General features: G+C 41.8%; 1 protein-coding gene across 1 annotated transcript; it reads left to right on the forward strand.

The window, feature by feature from the left end:
- The first annotated feature begins 206 nt into the window (after positions 1 to 206).
- ATP6V1E2 (ATPase H+ transporting V1 subunit E2) lies at positions 207 to 5,113 on the forward strand. The gene is made up of 2 exons (XM_007523337.2): positions 207 to 351; positions 4,249 to 5,113. The coding sequence occupies exon 2, from the start codon at positions 4,257 to 4,259 to the stop codon at positions 4,935 to 4,937; it is 681 nt and encodes a 226-aa protein (XP_007523399.1). The 5' UTR covers positions 207 to 351; positions 4,249 to 4,256; the 3' UTR covers positions 4,938 to 5,113.
- The last annotated feature ends 17,318 nt before the right edge of the window (positions 5,114 to 22,431 follow it).

Here is a 22,431-nt window from a genome sequence, read left to right on the forward strand (position 1 = left end):
TTCACACACATATCTGTTTCTGAGAGCTTGGAAGAGGTGAGTTCACCCCCTGCCCCGCTCCCCAGTTGAAGCCCACAATGTGCCAACTTAATAGAGATACAGAGCACAAAAAGGGAGCCCCTAGGCCATGGCCTGCGTGCCAAGGAAATCCCTCTTGGCCTCCCCTTGGCAGACCTGGCCAGCCTTCTCAGTCACAGTCTGCCTCTTTGGGTACAAAATGCCTGTTCAGACTGTGAGGGTTCTCTGCAGAAAGGACACAACAATGCCAGGTTCCAGCGTGTCTTCCAAGTTCCGTATTCTGTGTGCAGACTCCTGGCGCCAGAGGAGAGGCCGCCCCTTGGCAGGGGACTGGTGAGTTTGTCTGGTACATTTCCCCTCTACACACATAGCCTGGGGCTGTCTGGATTGCCTACTCTCTCTGCTTTCACTGACAGTGCCACCAAAGCTGGTGTGACCAGTAGAGTGACACAGAGAGCCTTTTCTTTTTTCTTTTCCTTCCTCTCTCTCTCTCTTTCCTTTTCCTTCCTTAACCATTTAAATTGACTTGTCTTATTTAGAAGAAGAGAATGTTCTGATTTCTTTATCAAGGTGCAGTTTCTTTAAATTACATTCTAGAAACATGGGATTTGAGTGGATTAATCCTTTTTATTTTTTCCAAACAATTACTTTATTAAGGAAATGCTGATTTACAAGACAGTTGTTATCACAGAGGTATAGTCCCACATATCCCCAAGATAGTATACCTTAAGCCATTTGAAATGTGTAATCATAGTGGGTAAAGTTGAACCCAAAGCCTTGGTCTTGGTTGTAAACACTGGGTTGCTTTTTCACTGGTCCTGATAAGTAGTGCATCTTTGTGGGACGGTTTCTATCCTTTTGTTCTTTTTTTTTTTTCTTCTACATGTTAAACATGAAATCAGCCCTCTTAAAAAATTAAGTATATGATAAAGTATTGTTAAGTACATGCAGGGCTCAAAACTTTTTCATCTTGAATTGCTAAAACTCTATACTTACTGAATAGCAACTCCTCAACTGCCCTTCACCCTGCAACCACCATTCTAATTATGTCTCTATGTTTGTGACACCTTATTTAGTGGAATCATGAAGTTTGTGCATGACTAGTTTACTTCACTGAGCACAATGTTCTCAAGGCTTATAGATGACGTGACATCTGACTATAGTTCCTTTTTAGAGACAAATTCACATTCTATTCTGTGTCTTCAGATTTTCCTTACCCACTCAACTGTCAATAAGCACTTAGGTTGTTTCTGCTTTTGGTGATTATGAATAATGTTGCAGCAAATATATGAATACAAATTCTTTGTTAAAAATCCTGCTTTCAGTTTTTTGGATAGATATGCAGAAGCATTATTGTTGGATCACATGGTTATGTTATTTTAAAATTCTCATGAACTTCCATATTGTTTTCTTAGCTGCTATGTATGCCATTTTACAATAGTGCACAAGGGGTCTAATTTCTCCACATCCTAACCAATACTTACTATTTTCTGCTTTTAAAAAGATACTAGCCTACCCTAACAGGTATAAGATGGTACCTCATTTTGATTTTGATTTGCAGTTCCCATGGTAATTAGAGATGTTCTCATGCCTTATAGCCATTGATGTCTTCTTCTTTGAAGAAAAACAAGTCCATTTAGTCATTTGTTCTTCCCTGTGTACTTTTTGCAATTAGTTTTAGGTTTTTTTTTTCATGTTTCAGATACTAGCCCCTTATCAGATATAAGGTTTGCAATATTTTCTCCCATTCCATAAGTTGTCTTATCACTATACTGATTATTTTCTTTGCTGCTCATATTTTGAGTAGTACCTTTATTTTGCTTTTGGTATTTTAGTCAAGAAATCATTGGAAGATTCATATCATAAAAACTTTCACCCATGTTTTCCTCTAGGAGGCCACTATGGTTTTGTTTTGTTTTTGTTCTTTTCTTCCCTTCTGTCTTTTGAGACTCCCATAAGCTTTCTCCACACTTTTTTTTTCCTCCAGGGTTATTGCTGGACTCGGTGCCTGCACCACGAATCCACCGCTGTTGGAGGCCATTTTCCCCCCTTTTGTTGCCCTTGTTGTTGTAGCCTCGTTGTGGTTATTATTATTGCCATTGTTGATGTCGTTCATTGTTGGATAGAACAGAGAGAAATGGAGAGAGGAGGGGAAGACAGAGAGGGGGAGAGAAAGATAGACACCTGCAGACCTGCTTCACTGCCTGTAAAGCGACTCCCCTGCAGGTGGGGAGCCGGGGGCTCTAACCGGGATCCTTACACCGGTCCTTGCGCTTTGCACCACACGCACTTAACCCACTGCGCCACCGCCCGACCCCCTACACTTTTTTTTAAAAGTTCTTCTTGACCAAATAATTTCAAATGACCTGCTTTTGTATTTGCTGATTCGTTCTTCTGCATAATCAAGTCTGCAACTTGATCCTTTAAAACTTTTTGGTTTTGTTTTCTTGCAAAATTTCTGTTTGGTTCTCACGAGTTTTCTCTCACTATTGCTAGCCTTATTTTATTCATGCATTGTTTACCTCAGCTTGTTTAGCCTTGGGAGGCTATTTTTTCCCCGGGGGGGGGGGGGGGAGGCCAGTGGTTTACAGTAAACACAGTTGTTGGTACATGTGTAAAATTTCTCAGTTTTCTGCAAAACACTCTTACCTCCAACCTAAGTTCTCCTTCACTGTCATGCACCAGGACCTAGAAGCCCCTTGCACACCCACCCCCAAGTGTCCTTACTTTGGTGCAATACATCAAACCCAGTCCAAGCTCTACTTTGTGTTTCTGCTTTCTGTTCTTATTTCTCAACTTCTGTCCATGAGTGACATCATCCCATATTCATCCTTCTCTTTCGGCCTTATCTCACTCATGATTCCTTCAAGCTCTATCCAAGATGGTAGTATTCCATAATTCTCTCTCTCTCTCTCTCTAACTTTCTCAGCCACTCATCTTCTTTAAGGTTTTGGCTATTACAAATTGTGCTGCTGTGATATATGGGTGATCTTTTTGGATGGGGGTGTTTGATTCTTTGGGGTCCAGGAAATAGCTCACCCGATTAAGTACACTTTACCATGCCTGAAGAACTGGGTTTGAGCCCCCAGTCACCACTTGGGAGCAACTGCACCAAAGGTGCTTTGAGAGCTGTGCTATGCTATTTCTCCCTCTCTCTGTCTCTTTCTCTAGGAGAGGGAAGGAGGGAGAAAGGGAGGGAGAGAGAGAGAGAGAGAGAGAGAGAGAGAATGCATGCTGGGAGCAGTGAATTGTGGAAGCAAAAAGTAAAAAGAAAAAGAAAATGGATTGCCAGACTTAATGACAGAGATTCTGATTCAGTAATTAGGAAAGGAGCCCAGAAACCTGTATTTCTGAATTCTCCCTCAGGTGATTCAAATGTACATGTAATTTATAGAAGTAATTTAAGAATTACTTCTATGAAAAAGACTACCTTCAGTTTCTCCTTTTCAAGATGACACGATTTACTTACCAGTGTTTCTCTTATTTGTATTTGAGATCTCTTGAAACTCTTGTTTCTGGTCACTCCTTCTGTATTAAAACCTATCTGACTGACTGCGAGTCTCTCTTTTTCTCTCTCTCTCTCTCTCTTGAGCTGGGAACTTGCACATTTGTGATTTCACTGCTCCAGGCCACTTTTTCATTCAAATAGAAAACAAACGAACAGAAGAGATAGCACAACCCTGGAACTTCCTCCAGCACCAGTATCACTTTCCATGTGGTGCCAGGGCTCAAATTTGAGTCATGCACACTGCAAAGCACATGCCCCTACCTGGTGATCTGTCTATCCATCCTGATAACACATTTCTTACAACTCTTTTTAGCCCTCTCCAACCTAAAATGTTCTTGTCCTTCCCATTTGTATGTTAATTTGGCATTTCTATTCTATCAGCTTACTATCTGAGTCTTGAGACATCAATGACTAGAAAAAAATTTTAGACTAAGTCTCTCCCATTTGTCTATTTATTATTTGATGATAAAAAGATGGCAAGTATAATAAGGGTGAAATACAAGGAACCCATAAAGCCTTTGTTCTTCTAGGATATGATTGTGGACAGATTACTGTCCTTCTCCAGACCTCACGAATGAAGTCAGCAATGGTTAAATCATCTCCCTTATCTTCCCCTTGAACTCTGATTCTCTCCTTCCTCCCCTTACACACTCCTTAGAATTCCAGAGACATTCCTGAACCTGCCCTGGATCTACCAGTTCTCCCTCTAACTCCCTTTTTAGGAGCAGCCATGGCCCTAAGTGATGTTGATGTACAGAAGCAGATTAAGCACATGATGGCTTTTATTGAGCAGGAAGCCAATGAGAAGGCAGAAGAAATAGATGCTAAGGCTGAGGAAGAGTTCAACATTGAGAAAGGACGCCTTGTACAAACCCAACGACTGAAGATTATGGAGTATTATGAGAAGAAAGAAAAGCAGATAGAGCAGCAGAAGAAAATCCAGATGTCTACCATGAGGAACCAGGCAAGGCTGAAAGTCCTGAGAGCCCGAGATGACCTCATCACAGAGTTGCTGAATGAGGCCAAGATGAGACTCAGCAGGATTGTGGAAGATCCAGAGTTCTACCAGAGCCTGTTGAATAAACTAGTGCTCCAGGGTCTGCTCCGATTGCTGGAACCTGTGGTGATTGTGCGCTGCAGACCACAGGACATTCTCCTGGTAAAGGCTGCAGTACAAACAGCCATCCCTGAATACGTGGCAATTTCCCAAAAAGAGGTACAAGTCCAAGTTGAGCAAGAGGTGCACTTGATTACGAGTGCAGCTGGGGGTGTGGACATCTACAGTGGTGATCAGAAAATAAAGGTTTGCAATACCCTGGAAAGTCGACTAAATCTCTTAGCCCAGCAAAAGATGCCAGACATACGAAAGGCCTTGTTTGGTGCCAATGCCAATAGGAAGTTTTTTATGTAAGACACCAGGAAGAGAAACTCTTACTGAACTGCTAGGTCATCAACCATAAGCTATTTAGGCAAAGGAAACTAATAATGTTTCTTGCTCTGATGTTATTTTGCCTTCTGTCATGAAATACTCTTTGAGTAGCTAAAGTCATTGTAATTTATAATAAAGCTTGGCTTAATGTTTAGAAAAGGAAACGCAAAGCAGAATTTGACTGGGTTTGGAGTATTGCAGCGAAGTAAAAAACTCTGGGGTGGAGGAGGGTAGATTTTCAGCTCCACTGTAGGGGGGTGAGGGTAGGGACATAGACATTTGGTGGCAAGAATGGTGTTAATATATACAAAGAAAAAAAAGGCATTCTAAACCTATGGGTGTAAGCCTTTAATATGTATGCAAAGTGTGTGTCCTTCTTTTGTTTCAGCTTCCTGTACTAGTGTTACTTAATGAGGTTTAGAGATCTTCTCGTGTGCACAAAGCCTGCTACCTGGGACTATGAGTAGTGCTCAGGCTCAGAAGATCATCGCCCTTGAGGTTTAATGTTCTGTAAGCACTTCCTTGAATTTCTTAATTTTATCTTTGAATGTGGTTTTGACACCCAGTGGGACTTTTGAGCATGGATCAGGAACTTGGGTCTTGGCTCATGCATGATACCAGTTCTGCAAACCTACTCTCCTTCCTGTGCTAGGCTCTTGATCACTCACTTCCCAGCTCCCTGGTGCCCTTAGATCCAGCTTCCCTGCCCCCCCCCCCCTTACTTAACATTACTGTCTTCTGCTCCTTGTGACATTCTGGTATACATGCAAGATGGTCAGTTAGGGCATGCATACTCAGTGGCCATAGGATTGGGCATGTAGGTGGTCATACATGCTGCAGGATGGTATCTCTGTAGTATATTCAGTAGGTGATTCAATGAGGCTGAACCTTTTACCCACCAATTACCTAACACATCTAAGTGCATTGACTTAAAGACCTTGAGGTTGTCTATCTTCTGTGGGTTGGGTTATCCAGCCTGCTACTATAGGAAATCTCTAGCTTGCCTTTCCTGACCCTATACAGAACCTAGATCTGTGGCTGGGCAGGTGGGAGGAGACATAGCAGTTGTCAAGCTTGCTGAGTCTGTGTCTCGGGGCAAGAGTTTCAGGAGATTATGAGGATCTTCACTTGCCCTGTGAAATTTTGCTGTGCCTAATAGAGCCCTCTGCCATATACCTCAGTTCCTCAGTGACTTGAATTCATCTTGTAGTCAATGGGAAGCATTTTCTGGGAGTAGCCAAGAAATATAGGTTGTGAGTTTTGATGATTCTCCATACAGGCATTGCACAACATAGATGAATGGTAAAAATCACGCTTGAAATTATTTACCTTTTAAATTTCTATTTACCTAGTATGAAATAGCAAATAAACACCATGATAAGACAAAAGAGAAATTTGTAGGAGAAAGAAAGATAGCTTTATACTTCAACACCTTTTAACTGTACTACATTTCAAACAAAGGATCCTACATTTTTGTTTCCATTTTGCACTTATGAGCAAGTTCTGCATGTGTATGGTGATTTAAAGTCTAGCCTATGTCTGAATGTGACTGATGATTTAAAATTCAAAAGGTTTTTGGAGAAAAGAAACCCCATGAAATTCTGTCAAGGACAAAAGTTCACTTGTGTGATCAGGGTTTGTCAGGAACAGAAACCTCCAATAGCTCAAGACAAAGTAGGTGTCGGGTTATTAGGTAATCAGGGTTACCTTCAGAAACTTAGAACTGAAATCAGTTTTTTGTTGTTGTTGTTGTTGGTTGGGGCGGGGGAGAAAAGTCACCTGAAGCACTCTTTTCTGGCTACTTCATTTTCTTTCTTTCAGAATCGACTTTCTCCTCTGCCCAGTTCAAATTGTAGAGTAGGTTCGCTCTATAAAGCATACACTCCAGATTTTACAAGTTGAAGTTCCAGAAGCAGACTTGCTGCTCTTGGAGCTATATCCATTTGACTTAGCTCAGACCAGATGTCAACCTCTGGTCCAGCTAGTGTCAGGGGGCACTGCTCAGAGAAAAGGGGTCTTTGTCAGACACCCGAAGGGGTGCTATCTATGTGAGTCCTTCTGAGCTTGTGAATTCAGTTTTCAATGAACATTTTTTTCTGAATGCCAACAATGAGTTAGGCCCTATGATAGATGCTGGACTGTACAGAATACAATCTGTCCTGTGCTTTTCCTAGTCATAGACACATGGACAGATAGTGATTGTGGTAACGATACAGCACGCAAGTGCCAGCTTAGTGGTATACCAAGTAGTGTGAAGGCATAGTCACAGGAAGGGAGGGTCCAGAAGGCACTTAAGATACTTAAGCAAAGGGGGTGGGGAAGGTGTGAAAGAGCAAGTTGAGTTAGAGGAATTGTAGTTTAGTGTGATGAAATTTGAGGGGTGAGGGGAAGTGACACACATGAGGCTGGAAAGAGGGGCAGAACATAATTAAATAAGAGTGAGAGCATGAGAGCAGGACTTTTAATTTTAAAAGTCGAATCTAGTGTCACTGCATGTAGAAGACATATAGGAGGGGGAGAGAGATGAGGCAGGAGCTATATTTTAGCCCAAGTGAGAGATGATAAATAATTTACCAGCTATTCTGTGAGACAGGTCAAATTCATTGATATATAGTAGAAGAGAGACTAGAGTCAGACACCCACTTCCTGTCCACTCCCACTTCCTCTCCCTCCATTCTGACACTTCCTTTTACTTGTTCAGTACTTTAGGCTTTTCATCTCAGTTTTACATCATTTTACAGTGTTTTCTTATAACCAACTCCCTGCCCTCTGCCTTTACTCACTCGCTCCCTCCCAGTTATCATTCCAGGCCCAGCAAGCATTCTCTTCCTAACTAACAGAGTGCCCCCTTTTAGGGTGATCAGATCCCATCTCCTGCAGTCACCTAAGAGTGTCAGAACCCCTTGGCCTATGTGAGCCCTGGCCTTCTGACCCAGCCTCAATTCATTATTGTGCCTCTAGCATTAATTAACCCCTCCAAAAATTGACAGCCCATTTAGTTGTCTGTTTTCCAAACTTTTCTCTCTCTGAGAGCTGCCAGATAACATACTGTCTCTTTCTCTCCTCAGCTTTTCAGCCTCTGAGTTCTATCCATTTCCCTCCCTCAGAAAGAGGTGACTGACTAACTCATGCCCCGCCCTCCCATTCTGCCCACTTTTGTTAACTGTTAGCTGCTTTTTCTCCCAGCCATTTACAAATGCAACTTCAGAGGGACAGGGGTTTTGTCTTTACTCTTTGCATTTTTCCTGCCATCTTGTTCTAGTGTTGGCATTGGGTCTGTATGTTCTCAACAAGCAGTTATGGTTGCTACATTATTGTTTCCTTACCTGGTTCTGGTTTTTAGAGAGAAGCCTCTAGAATCTGTCTTCTGCTTGCTGCCAAACAGATTATCCCATAGGAAGAGACAAGGATGCAGATGGAGATTGGAAGAAGGGTGTCATTATTGTATCCAGTGATTATTCTGGACAAGAAAATTTCTTCTCTACTGTTGGGGGGGGGGGGGGCTGCTGATGGGCTAAGCCTGAATGCAGTAGAGGACTTCCACCTCCCCACCATCCCACCACTCCCACCTCCTCAGTCTAGAGCTTAGTAGCCCTGTACCTCTTCCTCCCTGGAAAATAGACAGAGGCTCTTTGTTTTGGAGTGCACAGGTATGGGCTTTAGAAGTGCTGGGTCTTCCTTAAGACGGAGAGACAAGCCTTAACTATACCTAAGCTATGGCCCTCCACCTTGCTTTGATCTGAGTTGGGCTGCTTGTTTCTATCCTATTTCTGACAGCTGCTCTCTCATAGGGGTACTTTCTTTAGAAAGGTTTGTGCTACTTTTTCTCTTTTTTTAAATGCATGATACCATAGTGTTCTTTCTGTGCCAGTTTCTTCTCTTCTAATTTAGAGAGGGAGGAACAGAGAGGAGAGACACCATAATACCCCTTCACCAAAGATAGTGCTCCCCTGGTGTGGTCCCTGGTACTTCCAGCTAGTGGTAGGGTGGTGGTGGAAGAGGGGGCCCCTAGGAACCTAAGCATGAACCCCATGTGCTCTAGTAGCTTTGACTGCCCTATCCTTTACAAGGCAAGTTCCTGGTGTCAGCTCCTCAGTCCCCAGAGAGAGTGAAAAGAAGCAAACTGTTACAACCACAAGCAGGCAGGCTCTCCTCATTAACACTTCCTGGAGGTGCAAGGGAAGCTGTTTGCAGCTGAGGCAGACAGAGGCTTTGGTGAGGCTGCTGTTATAGACTCCCTCCATAGGGAAGTGCTGGGAGATCTGAACACCCAAGTGAGGCCCTGCCTGTCACTGAAGCCTCCTCCCCAGAGGTCCTGTTGACAGAAATCACTTGGAAGAGGGAGCAGGTAGCTTTGGTCCCACTCCAGGGCTGCCTGGAGAGCCACACAGTGCAGAGAATAGACGCAGGAAGACCACACCAACATGACAGAAAATATTGCTGGCTCTTCCATTCTGTCACTGAGCGCGCACACACACACACACACCCCATCCCACACCACCCCATCCCAAGCCTCTGGGAATAAAATTGCTGTTTGCTGAGCTGGGAGATGGGAAGAGAAATTGTCTTATTTGTCTTTTTGTTTGTTTTCCTTCCCTCCACTCTTTCCTAAACCTTCTAGTTCAGTTTCCTCTGAAACCCACCTATTACTGACAGCCCTGAGAAGGCATCCAGCTGTTCCCCACAGATGTCCCAGCCAGTACTCTGTTCTCAAACACAATTAGCCCTGCTTCCCATGGCACTTGCACCTTCCTACACAAGTTCACAGCTCATCCAGTGGTCTTTATTCCTGCAGGACAGCACTCCTCTTATTAGAACAAACGGTTCTACTTTTTGCAGATGCAGCATAAAGAGATCCCAAACTCCAAGAAATGGACCTGACAAAGGCTTGGCCAGCTCACCACACTTCCCACACACCCTTGGAATGATGGCATTTAGCACATGCTTTTGTCATTGGGAGATGAATCCAGAGAGTATGACATTTGACTCATTCTGGTGACTATAAACCTGAATGGATGCATATTGTTGAGGTTACTAACAGAAGGCTAAGAGCCTGAAGGGACCTTGAGAGTCAAATGTTCACTTGAATATGAATCTCAGGGTGATAAGATTTTATTTACTAAGAGAGAGAGAACCAGAGCATCACTCTAATAAAGCTGGGGACCAAATTTAGTACCTCATGCTTGCAAGTCCAATACTTGACCTTCCTGCTTTCTGGCTCAGCAATCTCTCATATTGGAGATGATCCACACTGGCTCTCAGAGAGTGGATTTTAATCATAGTGTAATCATAGTGTGTTTTCTCGGGGAAGTGTCATGTGGTCTTTTATAGGCCACAGCTCTGGGGTGGGAGATTGCAAGTCTGAATTTTGATCCCAGGGTTGTATTCATTGCTGGTTTACTCCAAGTAGCTCATTCACCTTCCCTATCCCTTTGTTGAAGGACTTCTCTCAATTCCCAAAATTTCTTTATTAAGTTGTGAGGTAGAAATTATATAGAAGTGAAGTTACAGTGGGGGCTGGGTGGTGGCGCAACTGCTTGAGCACACATGTTACAATGCGCAAGGACCTGGGTTCGAGCCCCAGTCCCCACCTGCAGGGGGAAAGCTTCACAAGTGGTGAAGCAGTGCTGCAGGTGTCTCTCTCTCTCACCCTCTCTAGTCCTTCCTTCCCTCTCAATTTCTGACTGTCTCTATCCAATCAATAAATAAAGATAATAAAAAAATTGAAAAAAAAAAAAGAAGTGAAGTTAGAGAGTTAGTTCATCTCAGGGGGTAGGACCTGAGGGCCTGAGTCTTTTCTTTTGGGACCTGATTCCCAAAAGAAAAGACTTGTCCATGTGAAAATCCTCACCTCTTAAGCCTTACACATGTCACACCTGGGCCAGCCTCCTGTTGGCCAGCTGGAAGTGCCCAGTGTGGTTTCTACTTTCCATGTGCTATTGCAATATACTGCTGGTGCCCCAGTCCTCATGTCCCATGTGTGCAAATGTAGTGCAACAAAGCGTCTGTGCTCCCCATCATTTTTCCTTACATCAACACCTTAGTTTTCCTAATGGCAAATGCCTATTTTTTTTAATTGAAGTTTTTTTTGTTTTTGGCATTACACCAGCATGCTTTCACTACATCAGGACAACATGTACACACACATACACACACACACAGAGAGAGAGAGAGAGAGAGAGAGAGAGAGAGAGAGAGAGAAACAAGCACGAGGATATCGAGAAAAGAGAGACACCATGCATCAGAGCTTTCCCCTGTGCTGTGACATTTCCATGTGGTACTGGGGTTCTAACTTGGGCTATTTGCATGGCAAAACAGGTGCCTTACAAGGAGTTATAGCTCTACAGTCTTTTTTGCCCCTCTAGGTTTATTGCTAGGGCTGAGTGCCTGCACTAATCCACTATTCCTGATGGCCATTCTCTCTCTCTCTCTCTCTCATTCACTAGAATAGAGAGGAATAGAGAGAAATTAAGAGGACAGGAGATAGACAGGGAGAGAGAATGAGAAACCTACAGACCTACTTTGCCATTTGTGAAGGCAAAGAGGCTTGAACCTGTATGGGTACTTATGCTTAGCACTAAGTGTACGCTAGCCCCTCTTTCTACAAATTTCATTAAGGAAGGCTATTTACAAGAGTGTTGTCTCAGGGATATAACCTCACATCTCCCCAGAGTATGTGTTAATCCACTTCACCTACTACCAAAGTGCCCTTTCCTTCCAGTGCAGGACATTGTGACCCCTCCTCTTTATACTCTTCAATTAAAGAACCCCAGATCTGTAGACACCAGCCAGGGGTTTATACATGTTTCCCCTGTCTGTCACTTTGCTTTCCTGCTGTAAGTGGGGACCAGAAGCTCGAATCCAGAAGCTTGTACATCTTTTTTTTTTAATTGGGGAATTAATGTTTTACATTCAACAGTAAGTACAATAGTTTGTACATGCATAACATTCCCCAGATTCCCATATAACAATACAACCCCCACTAGATGCTCTGAATCCTTCCTGGACCTGTATTCTCCCTACCCACCCACCCCATAGTCTTTTACTTTGGTGTGGTATGACAATTCCATTTCAGGTTCTACTTCTGTTTTCTTTTCTGATCTTGTTTTTCAACTTCTGCCTGAGAGTGAGATCATCCCATATTCATCCTTCTGTTTTTGACTTATTTCACTCAACATGATTTTTTCAAGGTCCATCCAAGATCGGCTGAAAATGGTGAAGTCACCATTTTTGACAGCTGAGTAGTATTCCATTGTGTATATATACCACAACTTGCTCAGCCACTCATCTATTGTTGGACACCTGGGTTGCTTCCAGGTTTTGGCTATTACAAATTGTGCTGCTAAGAACATATGTGTACACAGATCTTTTTGGATGGATATGTTAGGTTCCTTAGGATATATCCCCAGGAGAGGAATTGCAGGATCATAGGGTAGGTCCATTTCTAGCCTTCTGAGAGTTCTCCAGACTGCTCTCCACAGAGGTTGGATGAAGTGACCAGCAGTGTAGGAGGGTTCCTTTGACCCTACACCCTCTCCAGCATTTGCTGCTGTTACCTTTTCTGATGTATGACATTCTCACAGGAGTGAAGTGGTATCTTGCTGTTGTCTTTATTTGCATTTCTCTGACAATCAGAGACTTGGAGCATTTTTTCATGTGTTTCTCAGCCTTTTGGATCTCTCCTGTGGTGAATATTCTGTCCATGTCCTCCGCCCATTTTTGGATGGGGTTATTTGTTGTCTTGTTGTTGAGTTTGTCAAGCTCTTTATATATGTTGGTTATTAAACTCTTGTCTGATGTATGGCATGTAAAGATCTTCTCCCATTCTGTGAGGGGTCTCTTGGTTTGGGTAGTGGTTTCTTTTGCTGTGAAGAAGCTTTTTAATTTGATGTAGTCCCATAGGTTTATACTTGCCTTAGTCTTCTTTGTAATTGGATTCGTTTTATTGAAGGTGTCTTTAAAATGTATGCGGAAAAGAGTTCTGCCAATATTTTCCTCTAAGTATCTGATAGTTTCTGGTCTAACATCCAGGTCCTTGATCCATTTGAAATTTACTTTTTTATTTGGTGAAATATAGTGGTTCAGTTTAATTCTTCTGCATGTTTCAACCCGTTGTTTCCAACACCATTTGTTGAAGAGACTCTGCTTTCCCCATTTAATAGTCTGAGCCCCTTTGTCAAAGATTAGATGTCCATAGGTGTGGGGGCTCACTTCTGGGCTCTCAATTCTATTCCACTGGTCAGTGTGTCTATTCATGTTCCAGTACCAAGCAGTTTTGATGACAATGGCCCTATAATACAGTTTGAGATCTGGGAGTGTTATGCCTCCGGTTCTGTTCTTTTTTCTTAAGATTGTTTTGGCAATTCTAGGTCTTTTCTGGTCCCAGATAAACACTTGTAGTATTTGTTCTATTCTCCTAAAAAATGTGCTGGGGATCTTGATGGGGATAGCATTAAATTTGTAGATGGCTCTGGGTAGTATATTCATTTTGATAATGTTAATTCTACCAACCCATGAACATGGAATATCTTTCCACTTCTTTGTGTCTTTTTCAATTTCCTTGAGTAGTGACTCATAATTTTCAGTATACAAGTCTTTCACTTCTTTGGTTAGGTTTACTCCTAGTTATTTTATTGTTTTTGTTGCTATAGTAAAAGGAATTGATTTCTGGATTTCAACTTCTTCTAACTTAGTGTTTGCATAGAGGAATGCCACTGACTTTTGAATGTTAATTTTGTAGCCTGACACCTTACTGTATTTCCTGATGATTTCCAAAAGCGGATTCCTTAGGTTTTTCTATGTATACTATCATGTCATCTGCAAATATGGAGAGTTTGACATCTTCTCTTCCAATCTGTATCCCTTTAACTCCTTGCTCCTGCCTGATTGCTATGGCAAGAACTTCCAACACTATGTTGAATAGTAATGGTGATAGTGGGCAGCCCTGTCTAGTACCTGATCTAAGGGGAAATGCTTCCAGTTTTTCACTATTGAGTATGATGTTGGCTGTAGGTTTGCTATATATAGACTCCACTATCTTCAGGAATTTTCCATCTATTCCCATTTTTTGTAGTGTTTTGATCATAAAGGGATGTTGTATTTTGTCAAAGGCTTTCTCTGCATCAATTAATATGACCATGTGGTTTTTGGTCTTGCTTTTGTTGATGTGGTGGATCACATTGATTGATTTACGTATATTAAACCAACCTTGCATGCCTGGGATAAACCCCACTTGGTCATGATGAACAATCTTTTTAATATACTGCTGTATCCGGCTGGCTAGAATTTTGTTCATTCTTTTAGCATCTATGTTCATCAGAGATATTGGTCTGTAGTTTTCTTTTTTGGTTGTGTCCCTGTCTGCTTTTGGTATCAGAGTGATGTTGGCTTCATAGAAGCTGGCAAGGAATACTTCAGTGTCTTCAATCTTCTGGAAGACTTTTAAAAGTAGAGGTATTAGTTCTTCTTTGAAGGTTTTGTAGAATTAATTTGTAAAACCATCTCGTCCAGGACTTTTATTTTTGGGGAGATTTTTGATAAGTGTTTCAATTTCATTAGCTGTGATGGGCCTGTTCATGTTATCCACTTCCTCTTTACTTAATTTTGGAAGTTGGTAGGTATCTAGGAAATTGTCCATTTCTTCCACGTTCTCTAGCTTGGTGGCGTATAGTTGTTCATAGAAGCCTCGCATATGTTGAATTTCTGCGGTGTCTGTTGTGATATCTCCTCTTTCATTTAGTATCCGATTTATTTGGGTCTTTTCCCTTTTTTGTTTTGTGAGTCTGGCTAAAGCAGAACCTTGTACATCTTAACATGTGTGCTCAACCAGGTGCACCACCACCCAGTCCCTTGATAGATCCAATGGGAGATATAGTCTCATTTTTTTTGAGAAATATTTTTATTTTTTAATTGTGTAAAGCACTTCTTTTTTAATTTATTATCTTTATTTATTTATTTATAGAGACAGCCAGAAATCTACAGGGAAGGAGATGATAGGGAGCGAAACAGACACCTGCAGACTGCTCCTCTCTCAATTTCTCTCTGTCCTATTGAATAAAAAATAGAAAAAAGAAAAAAGGCTGCCAGGAGCCATGGATTCATAATGCCAACACCAAGCCCCAGCAATGATCCTGGGGGCAAAAAAACCCCACTTAAAATGTTACCATCCTGATATTGCCAAATGTTCTCTCTCTTTCTCATTTCACAGTGATATTTGCAAATGATTGTGCACTATATGTCAAGATATCGTAACTTGATTTTTCACATACTGGCACCACTTATGCTTTGTAAGCTTTATTTTTCACTCACCATGTGTGAATTATTATACCAACATAGGTTTTAAAGTTCATTTACTCAAACAGTAATTGACATTTGTAGTGTAATCAATCTGTATGTAATAAATTGATCTTCCTTAAATTAAGACACATATTGTAGAACAATTTCAACATCAAGAATATATATATTCTTTTTATATATAATTATATATAATATAATATATAATAATATTATATAATATTTATATATAACATAACATATGTATTATATATATATAATGCAAGTTACTGTCAATTTACCATTGAGAAAGAACACAGTGAAAACGGGACATTTGGCCTTCCATGAGTTTTCTGTGTATTCTTTATGTGTAGAGGCACAGCTGAGTATATACACTACTACTCTGTGTTGCTTCCTGATTTCTTATTGGGTGCATTGTGGCTAGCAGTTAAATGCATGGGGATAAGCAGTTCCAATGTAGAGTCTGATTTTCTGAGTCCTTGATCTGATACTTAGTTAACTCCTATGCATAAGCGCTAAACCTCAACTTTTATACCTGATCAACTAGTGAAACTTAGGCAAGTTTCTTCTCCAGGGAAAGTTTTTTTTTTTTTATTTTCTCTTTTCTTGCCCTTGTTTTATTGTTGTAGTTATTGTTGTTGTTGTTGTTGTTGATGTCGTCGTTGTTAGATAGGACAGAGAGAAATGGAGAGAGGAGGGGAAGATAGAGGGGGGGGAAAGAAAGACAGACACCTGCAGACCTGCTTCACTGCCTGTAAAGCGACTCCCCTGCAGGTGGGGAGCCAGGGGTTCTAACCGGGATCCTTATGCTGGTCCTTGGGCTTTGAGCCACCTGTGCTTAACCCACTGCGCTACCGCCCAACTCCCAGTTCTTTTTTTTTTTTTTTTTTTTTTAGAGAGAGAGAGAGAGAGAGAGAGAGAGAGAGATGGAGGGAGATATATCAGAGCTCTGCTCAACTCTGACATAAGGTGATACTGGGGATTGAACCTACAGCCTCTGGGCTTGGGCCTGGAAGTTCTGTGCTTCAACAGGTAGGTTGAGCTATCCTCCCTATTTACTAGGCAGAAATTTGAGAAGGATAATAATCTCTCTCTCTCTCTCTCCTAAGGTTGAAATGCATAGATTGTAAGAATCAACCCACATAAAGCTTTTAGAAGAACATCTAGCATGTAATAATTGCTCAGCAAATAATCCTATTGCCATTTTTCACCTATTTTCCACATTTTGAGCAATTCTTGGAAATCACCATTTTAATTATCTTTATTAATAGACTATCTTATTACACCCTAATTTGTTCAGTTTGTCATATATTTTGTAATTATCGATAAGGCAATGATTTCTGTCCAAACTTTTTTTTTCTTATTTGGGCTACTTTCTTTCTTTTTTGGGGGGGTGGGGGGCTACTTTAATAGGCAAATATCCTAGAACTGGAATTCATGGATTAAAGAGTAGGACAACTTAAAAAGAAAACCCCTCCTTAATATGCCAAATGTTTTTCCAGAAGAGATGTTAAAGAACCAGGTTTAAGCATGGTTTTCAAATAGCAGCTACAGGCTTCCCCCCCCCCTCCCCCCTTCTGCTTTTAATTCTCTCCCCTTTTTTCTTTTCAAATATTGGGAGCCAAGCCCATCAGGATCCTGGACTTTAGAGATGGTCCCTTGGTGTGATAGGGGCACACCGGGAGGGAAGGAGGGCGGGGAAGAGAGAACTGGTTAGAATGTCATTGCCCCTGCCCCCGACTGTCTCAGTAATTGTACCACAGTTGACAGATGCGCAGCGGTCATGTGACTCGAGTATGACCTCATAGCTTCAGCTCCAGCTGCCTGGTCTCCGGAGCTCTGTGCAGATCAGCAGGGAAGACCGGGGAGGGCGTTTTTCATCATCCTGAGTTGGCGAGTTACCTAGAGGAGACCTGCGGGTTTGGAAACTCTGTGGTTGCCTAGGAGAAGCTAAGAAGCACAGGCGTCTGTTGTCTCTGCATTTCAGCACATGGTTAACAAGTATTTGAGTCCAGTTTTGTCTGCAGGCCAGACTTGGTGGCAGACTCTTTACAAATTTCATCTCACTTAATTCTTTTTCTTTCTTGGTTGTCGCTGCTGGGAGTTTCACCACATTGGACTGATGTTTTCAGATGGAAAGAGACAGAGACAAAGGGACTGAAGCTTCCTCCAGTACAGTGGGAGCCAGGCACCAATCTGGGTCACAGACACAAGAAAACAGACACCCTGCTCTGCTTTCTGGCCCATGGCAATTAATTCTTGATTTTTGAGGAAAGAAACACAAATGTATGCCCTCGCTGGGGAGTGAGGAGTATCCTGAAGCATCAGAAAACTGGAGGCAGCTGTCTAGGTGCCAGGAGCTGAGAAAGTGTGTACAGATTATGTCACTGCCCTCTCTGAAAGTTGACGGGAGAAAATGCCTTGTTGAGAGAGAAGAACTAACCTCAAACAACTCACACCAACCTGTATTGGAGAGCACGGAATTTTAGAAAAATGCTGAATAAAATAAGCAAACAAAAATGATCACAAAAAAGTGCCCTTTATGGGTGCTCTCAGGACCCATAAAACTTAGGAGGTTAGCCACTGCTGCTGGTTTTGTGCTTGTTCTAGGTATACTCCCCTGCATGGCCCTACTGCTTGAGTTTCTTATAACTTTGAAGATCTGGGTAGCCGTTGCTCATTTTTAGGAGGAAAAAAATTTGGGGGGGGGGGCGTGTATTTTAGTTACATAGGATATACTCCTGGTATGTGAAAATATTGACATTTTAAAATAAAACTCCTATAGTGCTTTGAAAAGTCTCTGAACTAAATATTGCAGTGACTAGATACCCACTACCATCCTTGTAAACAAATATATGAAGAGGTAGCTCACGAAGTAGGGTGCCTTGAGGTTCGATCCCTGGTGTTATCACAAGAGAGAGTTGAGCAGTACTCTGCTCTCTCCCTTATCATTAAAATAAAATATTAAAAATATTTTTCTTGACCTCTAGAGGCGTGGTTTTGAAGTAGTAGCAGCTGTGTTTTGTTCTCCCTGATTAACAAGGAATAGCAAAAAGTATCACCTGAGAACACAAGACAGGACTAGGATCACTTTGGGAACCCTCCAAGCCAGGGATGAGTACAAACACATGTGGCTCATGGAATAAAAGGGACTTAAGGACAGATTCCTGGGGCTAAAAGCCCATGCCTACTCCAGAACAGCTGCTACCAGGTAGGGTGCCTGCACTGCTATGTGTAATACCATATGCTATGAAGTGCTGTGGCAACAGAGAAAGCTCTTGAGCATTTCATCTGGATTTTAGACTATGATGACTGGTATGTAATTAATCAAAGCAGATGCTATTAGAAATTGTAATAAGTTATAAGAAAGTATAAACACAGTTTAATTAGAAGTGCATCTACTAATATGAAGCTTAGTTTTCTTGCCCTAATTAGTCATCTGTCTATGGGTCAATATTACTTTTTTCTAGAAAGGGTCAATTTTCAGTGTTGGAATTTCTCTTCTCCTCCTCCTCCTTGTAAATACAAGAGCTGAGTCCAGAAACTTTTTCACTTAAGTACAAAAGAGGGGCGGCAATATAGCTCACTTGAATACTGTGCTGCTTTGCTATATCTGTGGCACAGGTTCAAGCCCAGCCCCTCACCACATTGAAGGAAGCTTCAGTGCTGTGGTCTCTTTCAATCTCTCTCTACCTCTCTGGTTCATTGCCCATAAAAAAATAAACAAAAATGTAAGTGCAAATGAATGTACTTTGGTTTTGTTGTAGTTATGTCAATTTATTTATAAACTCCCTAATGGTATATGCCAGAGATCATATTGGTAAATTATAAATTCATTAGCTGACCTAGAGTAGATTCTCCTTCACTTTAAGTGAAGGTAAAGAATCAGAAGCTGGTGGATTTGCCCAGTTACTAGTTACTCCTTTTCTCAACATGAATATCAGGATTGAGATTGCCCCTTTGTACACTGAGACTATGCCCTACATTACCCCCTCCACCACAAAAATGTAAGATTTGGGGTGGCTAAGATGTATACCTTTTGGGAAAGGAGAGCAGAGTGATCGTGAAAGGGAAGTAGGCAGGAGAATCAGTGACATCCTTGTCTACGTGCTCAGACAAATCCCTATGTGGAGGTGTGCTCATGGAAACTGAGGAATCCTAACATGACTTGTGCTAAAATGTGCACACTTTAGTGAATCATGTAGCCCCACAAGCACCTATACCTTAGTTTGCTTGGGCCCATTGCTGGATTAATAGGCAAGGGAACAAAGGAATTCCTAGAGGTTCTGAATTTCTGTTAGTAGGAGGGCAGTTGCTTTAGACAGAAGTGGCTTTCATTGGAGGTGATCTCTTCTATATTTGTGGAAGTAGCAGTGATCTGAAACCCAGAAATATTGGTTGCTGCATGTTGGCTGATTCAGACTCTCTCTCCTTCTTCCACATGGAGCCTTTGCAAGAAAGGATACCCATAGAGTGGAGAGGAACAGAGTGGGATCAGTATGGCCAGAGAAAGCTAGAGCCCTAGAGATCCCACCAGACTTTGACAGGGTTATGACCACTTTGCTGTTTTGCCTCTCCTCTCCATCCAGGATATGCTTGCTTGTGGGACCTTGGTTGACCTCTGTGGTACCTTTGAGTCACTAGAAAAAAGACCCTCTGGGCAGGTATAGCACCAGCAGCCAATGAGTCCACACAGAAGAGGTCTTTGCACTGAGAGAAAGGCTTCTTGTAGCCTGGGAGGTGATAAAGTAGATAAGCATGAGGGGCCCAAGTTCCATCCCCGGCACTGCATATGCCAGAGTGATGCTCTTGTTCTTGTTCTCTCTCTCTCTCTCTCTCTGATATATAAATCCTTAAAAAATAAATTAAAAAAGTAAATATATGGGCTCCTTCCAGGAATTGATACAGTGACTGGAGTGCTAGACTTAAAGGCATGATGCCCCATGTTTAATTTTCAATATTGCATGTACCAGAGCAATACTCTGGTTTTTATCTCTGCCTCTCTGTTAGTAAATATATCTTTTAAAAAGAAAAAAAAATTCTTTTAAAAAGAAAAGAAAAAGATTCCCACTATGCACCACAGCTTGGCCAGCAGAGGGGGACTGCATTATAGTTTCTCTTTGTTCCCTCATTGGGCACCATTGGCATTGCCTAACTGCACAAGCCTGTGGGGTCCCATGTTTGCCCCAGCCTCTGCCCAGGAGCACACTGTTTACCCTCTCAGGGGTGTTGTCTTTGTGACTAGATTTGTCCAATCCAAGTCATTCTTTGAGCTCCAGTTCAGGCGCTATGCTCCTCTCTAAGAAGCCATACTGTTCCAGTACAGTAACTTCCCCTTTCTCGGGCTTCCTATAGTACTTTGAGCCTATAAACATGAGTTACACTGGAAATGATGCCATTACACTAGAGTAGTGGTTTTCTACCAGGGTCAATTCTGACCTTCAGGGGGTGGGTATTTGGTAATGTCAGGGACATATTTTGTTGTCACTGGCTGACAAAGGAAGTTTATTGCTAGTCTCTGGGGGACAGAGGTCAGTGCTGCTGCTGAGCATCTCACAATATACAGGGACACCTCTTTCCCCTAGTTGTCCCCCCTGCCCACACACAACAGGGCAAAGAATTATCTGACCCAAATGACAATAGTGCCAAAGCAGAAAAACTCTGGATATGATGATTTCTAGTCTTGGGGTGTGTGTGTGTGTGTGTGTATGTGTGTGTGTGTGTGTGTGTGTTTATGTGTTTACATTGCATTGTAATGGCTTTCAGGGTTAGTTATTTCCTTAACCAGATGGTGACTTCTGTCAACTAGAGACCTGGTATTTTACAGGTTTCCACCCTAAAGGATCCACTAGGGTTTTGGATCCTCAGGATACATGGAGAAGAAAAATAAACAAATGTGCCCAGCCTTTGCTCTCAGATGTTACTCTTTCTCGTCTCCCCAAAATTCCCTGCCTATTGGACTCTATTACATTGTGTCTTAAAAGTCAAAACAAAAGAGGCAGAGAGAAACGGAATTCTTTTTTAAAAATTTTTAAAAATTTATTTATTAGTGAGAAAGATAAGAGGAGAGAAAGAACCAGACATGACTTTGGTACATGTGCTGCTGGGGATCGAACTCAGGACCTCATGCTTGGGAGTCCAGTGCTTTATCTACTGTACCACCTCCCAGACCACAAGACACAGGATTCTTTATTTTGACTCTGTAATTACCCAGTCTCCAGTCTGCATTTTGTTGCATGCCTAATCTATGGTGTCAGATGAAAAGGTTTTTTTTTTTTTTTTCCCTAGAGAAAGTGTTGATCTTTAAAGTGTGGGCAGTCATCTGCCAACTCTCACTAGCCTGGAGCAAGGAATCCATAAACCATATCCCAAATCTGTAAATGTGGCCCAGGAGCCCCCTCAAACCAAGATTCATAAAAAATATCCTTTTAAAAAATATTTATTTATTCTCTTTTATTTCCCTTGTTTTTTATTGTTGTAGTAGTTGTTGTTGTTGATGCCATCGTTGCTAGATGGGACAGAAAGAAATGGAGAGAGGAGGGGAAGCCAGAGAGGGGGAGAGAAAGATAGACACCTGCAGACCTGCTTCACCGCTTATGAAGCGACTTCCCTGCAGGTGGGGAGGAGCCTTGAACCAGGATCCTTCCACGGGTCCTTGCACTTTGTGTCATGTGTGCTTAACCTGCTTCGCTACCAACCGACTCCCCCAAAAATTCTTATATAGACAGGATAGGAACCTAAAGAACCTTTTGGGGTGTGGTGGGGGGTGATAACTTTATTGAACTATAATCATATATACATTGTATAACCCACCAGTGTACCATTCAGTGGTTTTTAGAATATTCAGTGTTGTGCAACCACCACCACAATGTTATAACATCTCACCATCCTACAGAAAGTCCTGTTCCTATAACTATCATTCCCCATTCCCTCTGTGCCCCCAGTCCCCAGGACCATTTATTTGCTTTTCCTATTTGGGACATTTCATATAAATTGAACCAAATAATATGTTTGTGATTTTTTTTTTTTACTTAGCAGAGTGCTTTCATGGTTCATTCATATAATGTGTTAGTGCTTTATTATTATTTTTAATTGCCAAAAATAATCCATTTTACTTATTCACTACTCATTTGATGGACATTGGGTTGCTTCTAGATCTTCAAAATGGTTTTCAGTTCAAGTA

Source organism: Erinaceus europaeus, chromosome 3, assembly GCF_950295315.1.
Source record: "Erinaceus europaeus chromosome 3, mEriEur2.1, whole genome shotgun sequence".
Taxonomy (NCBI): domain Eukaryota; kingdom Metazoa; phylum Chordata; class Mammalia; order Eulipotyphla; family Erinaceidae; genus Erinaceus; species Erinaceus europaeus.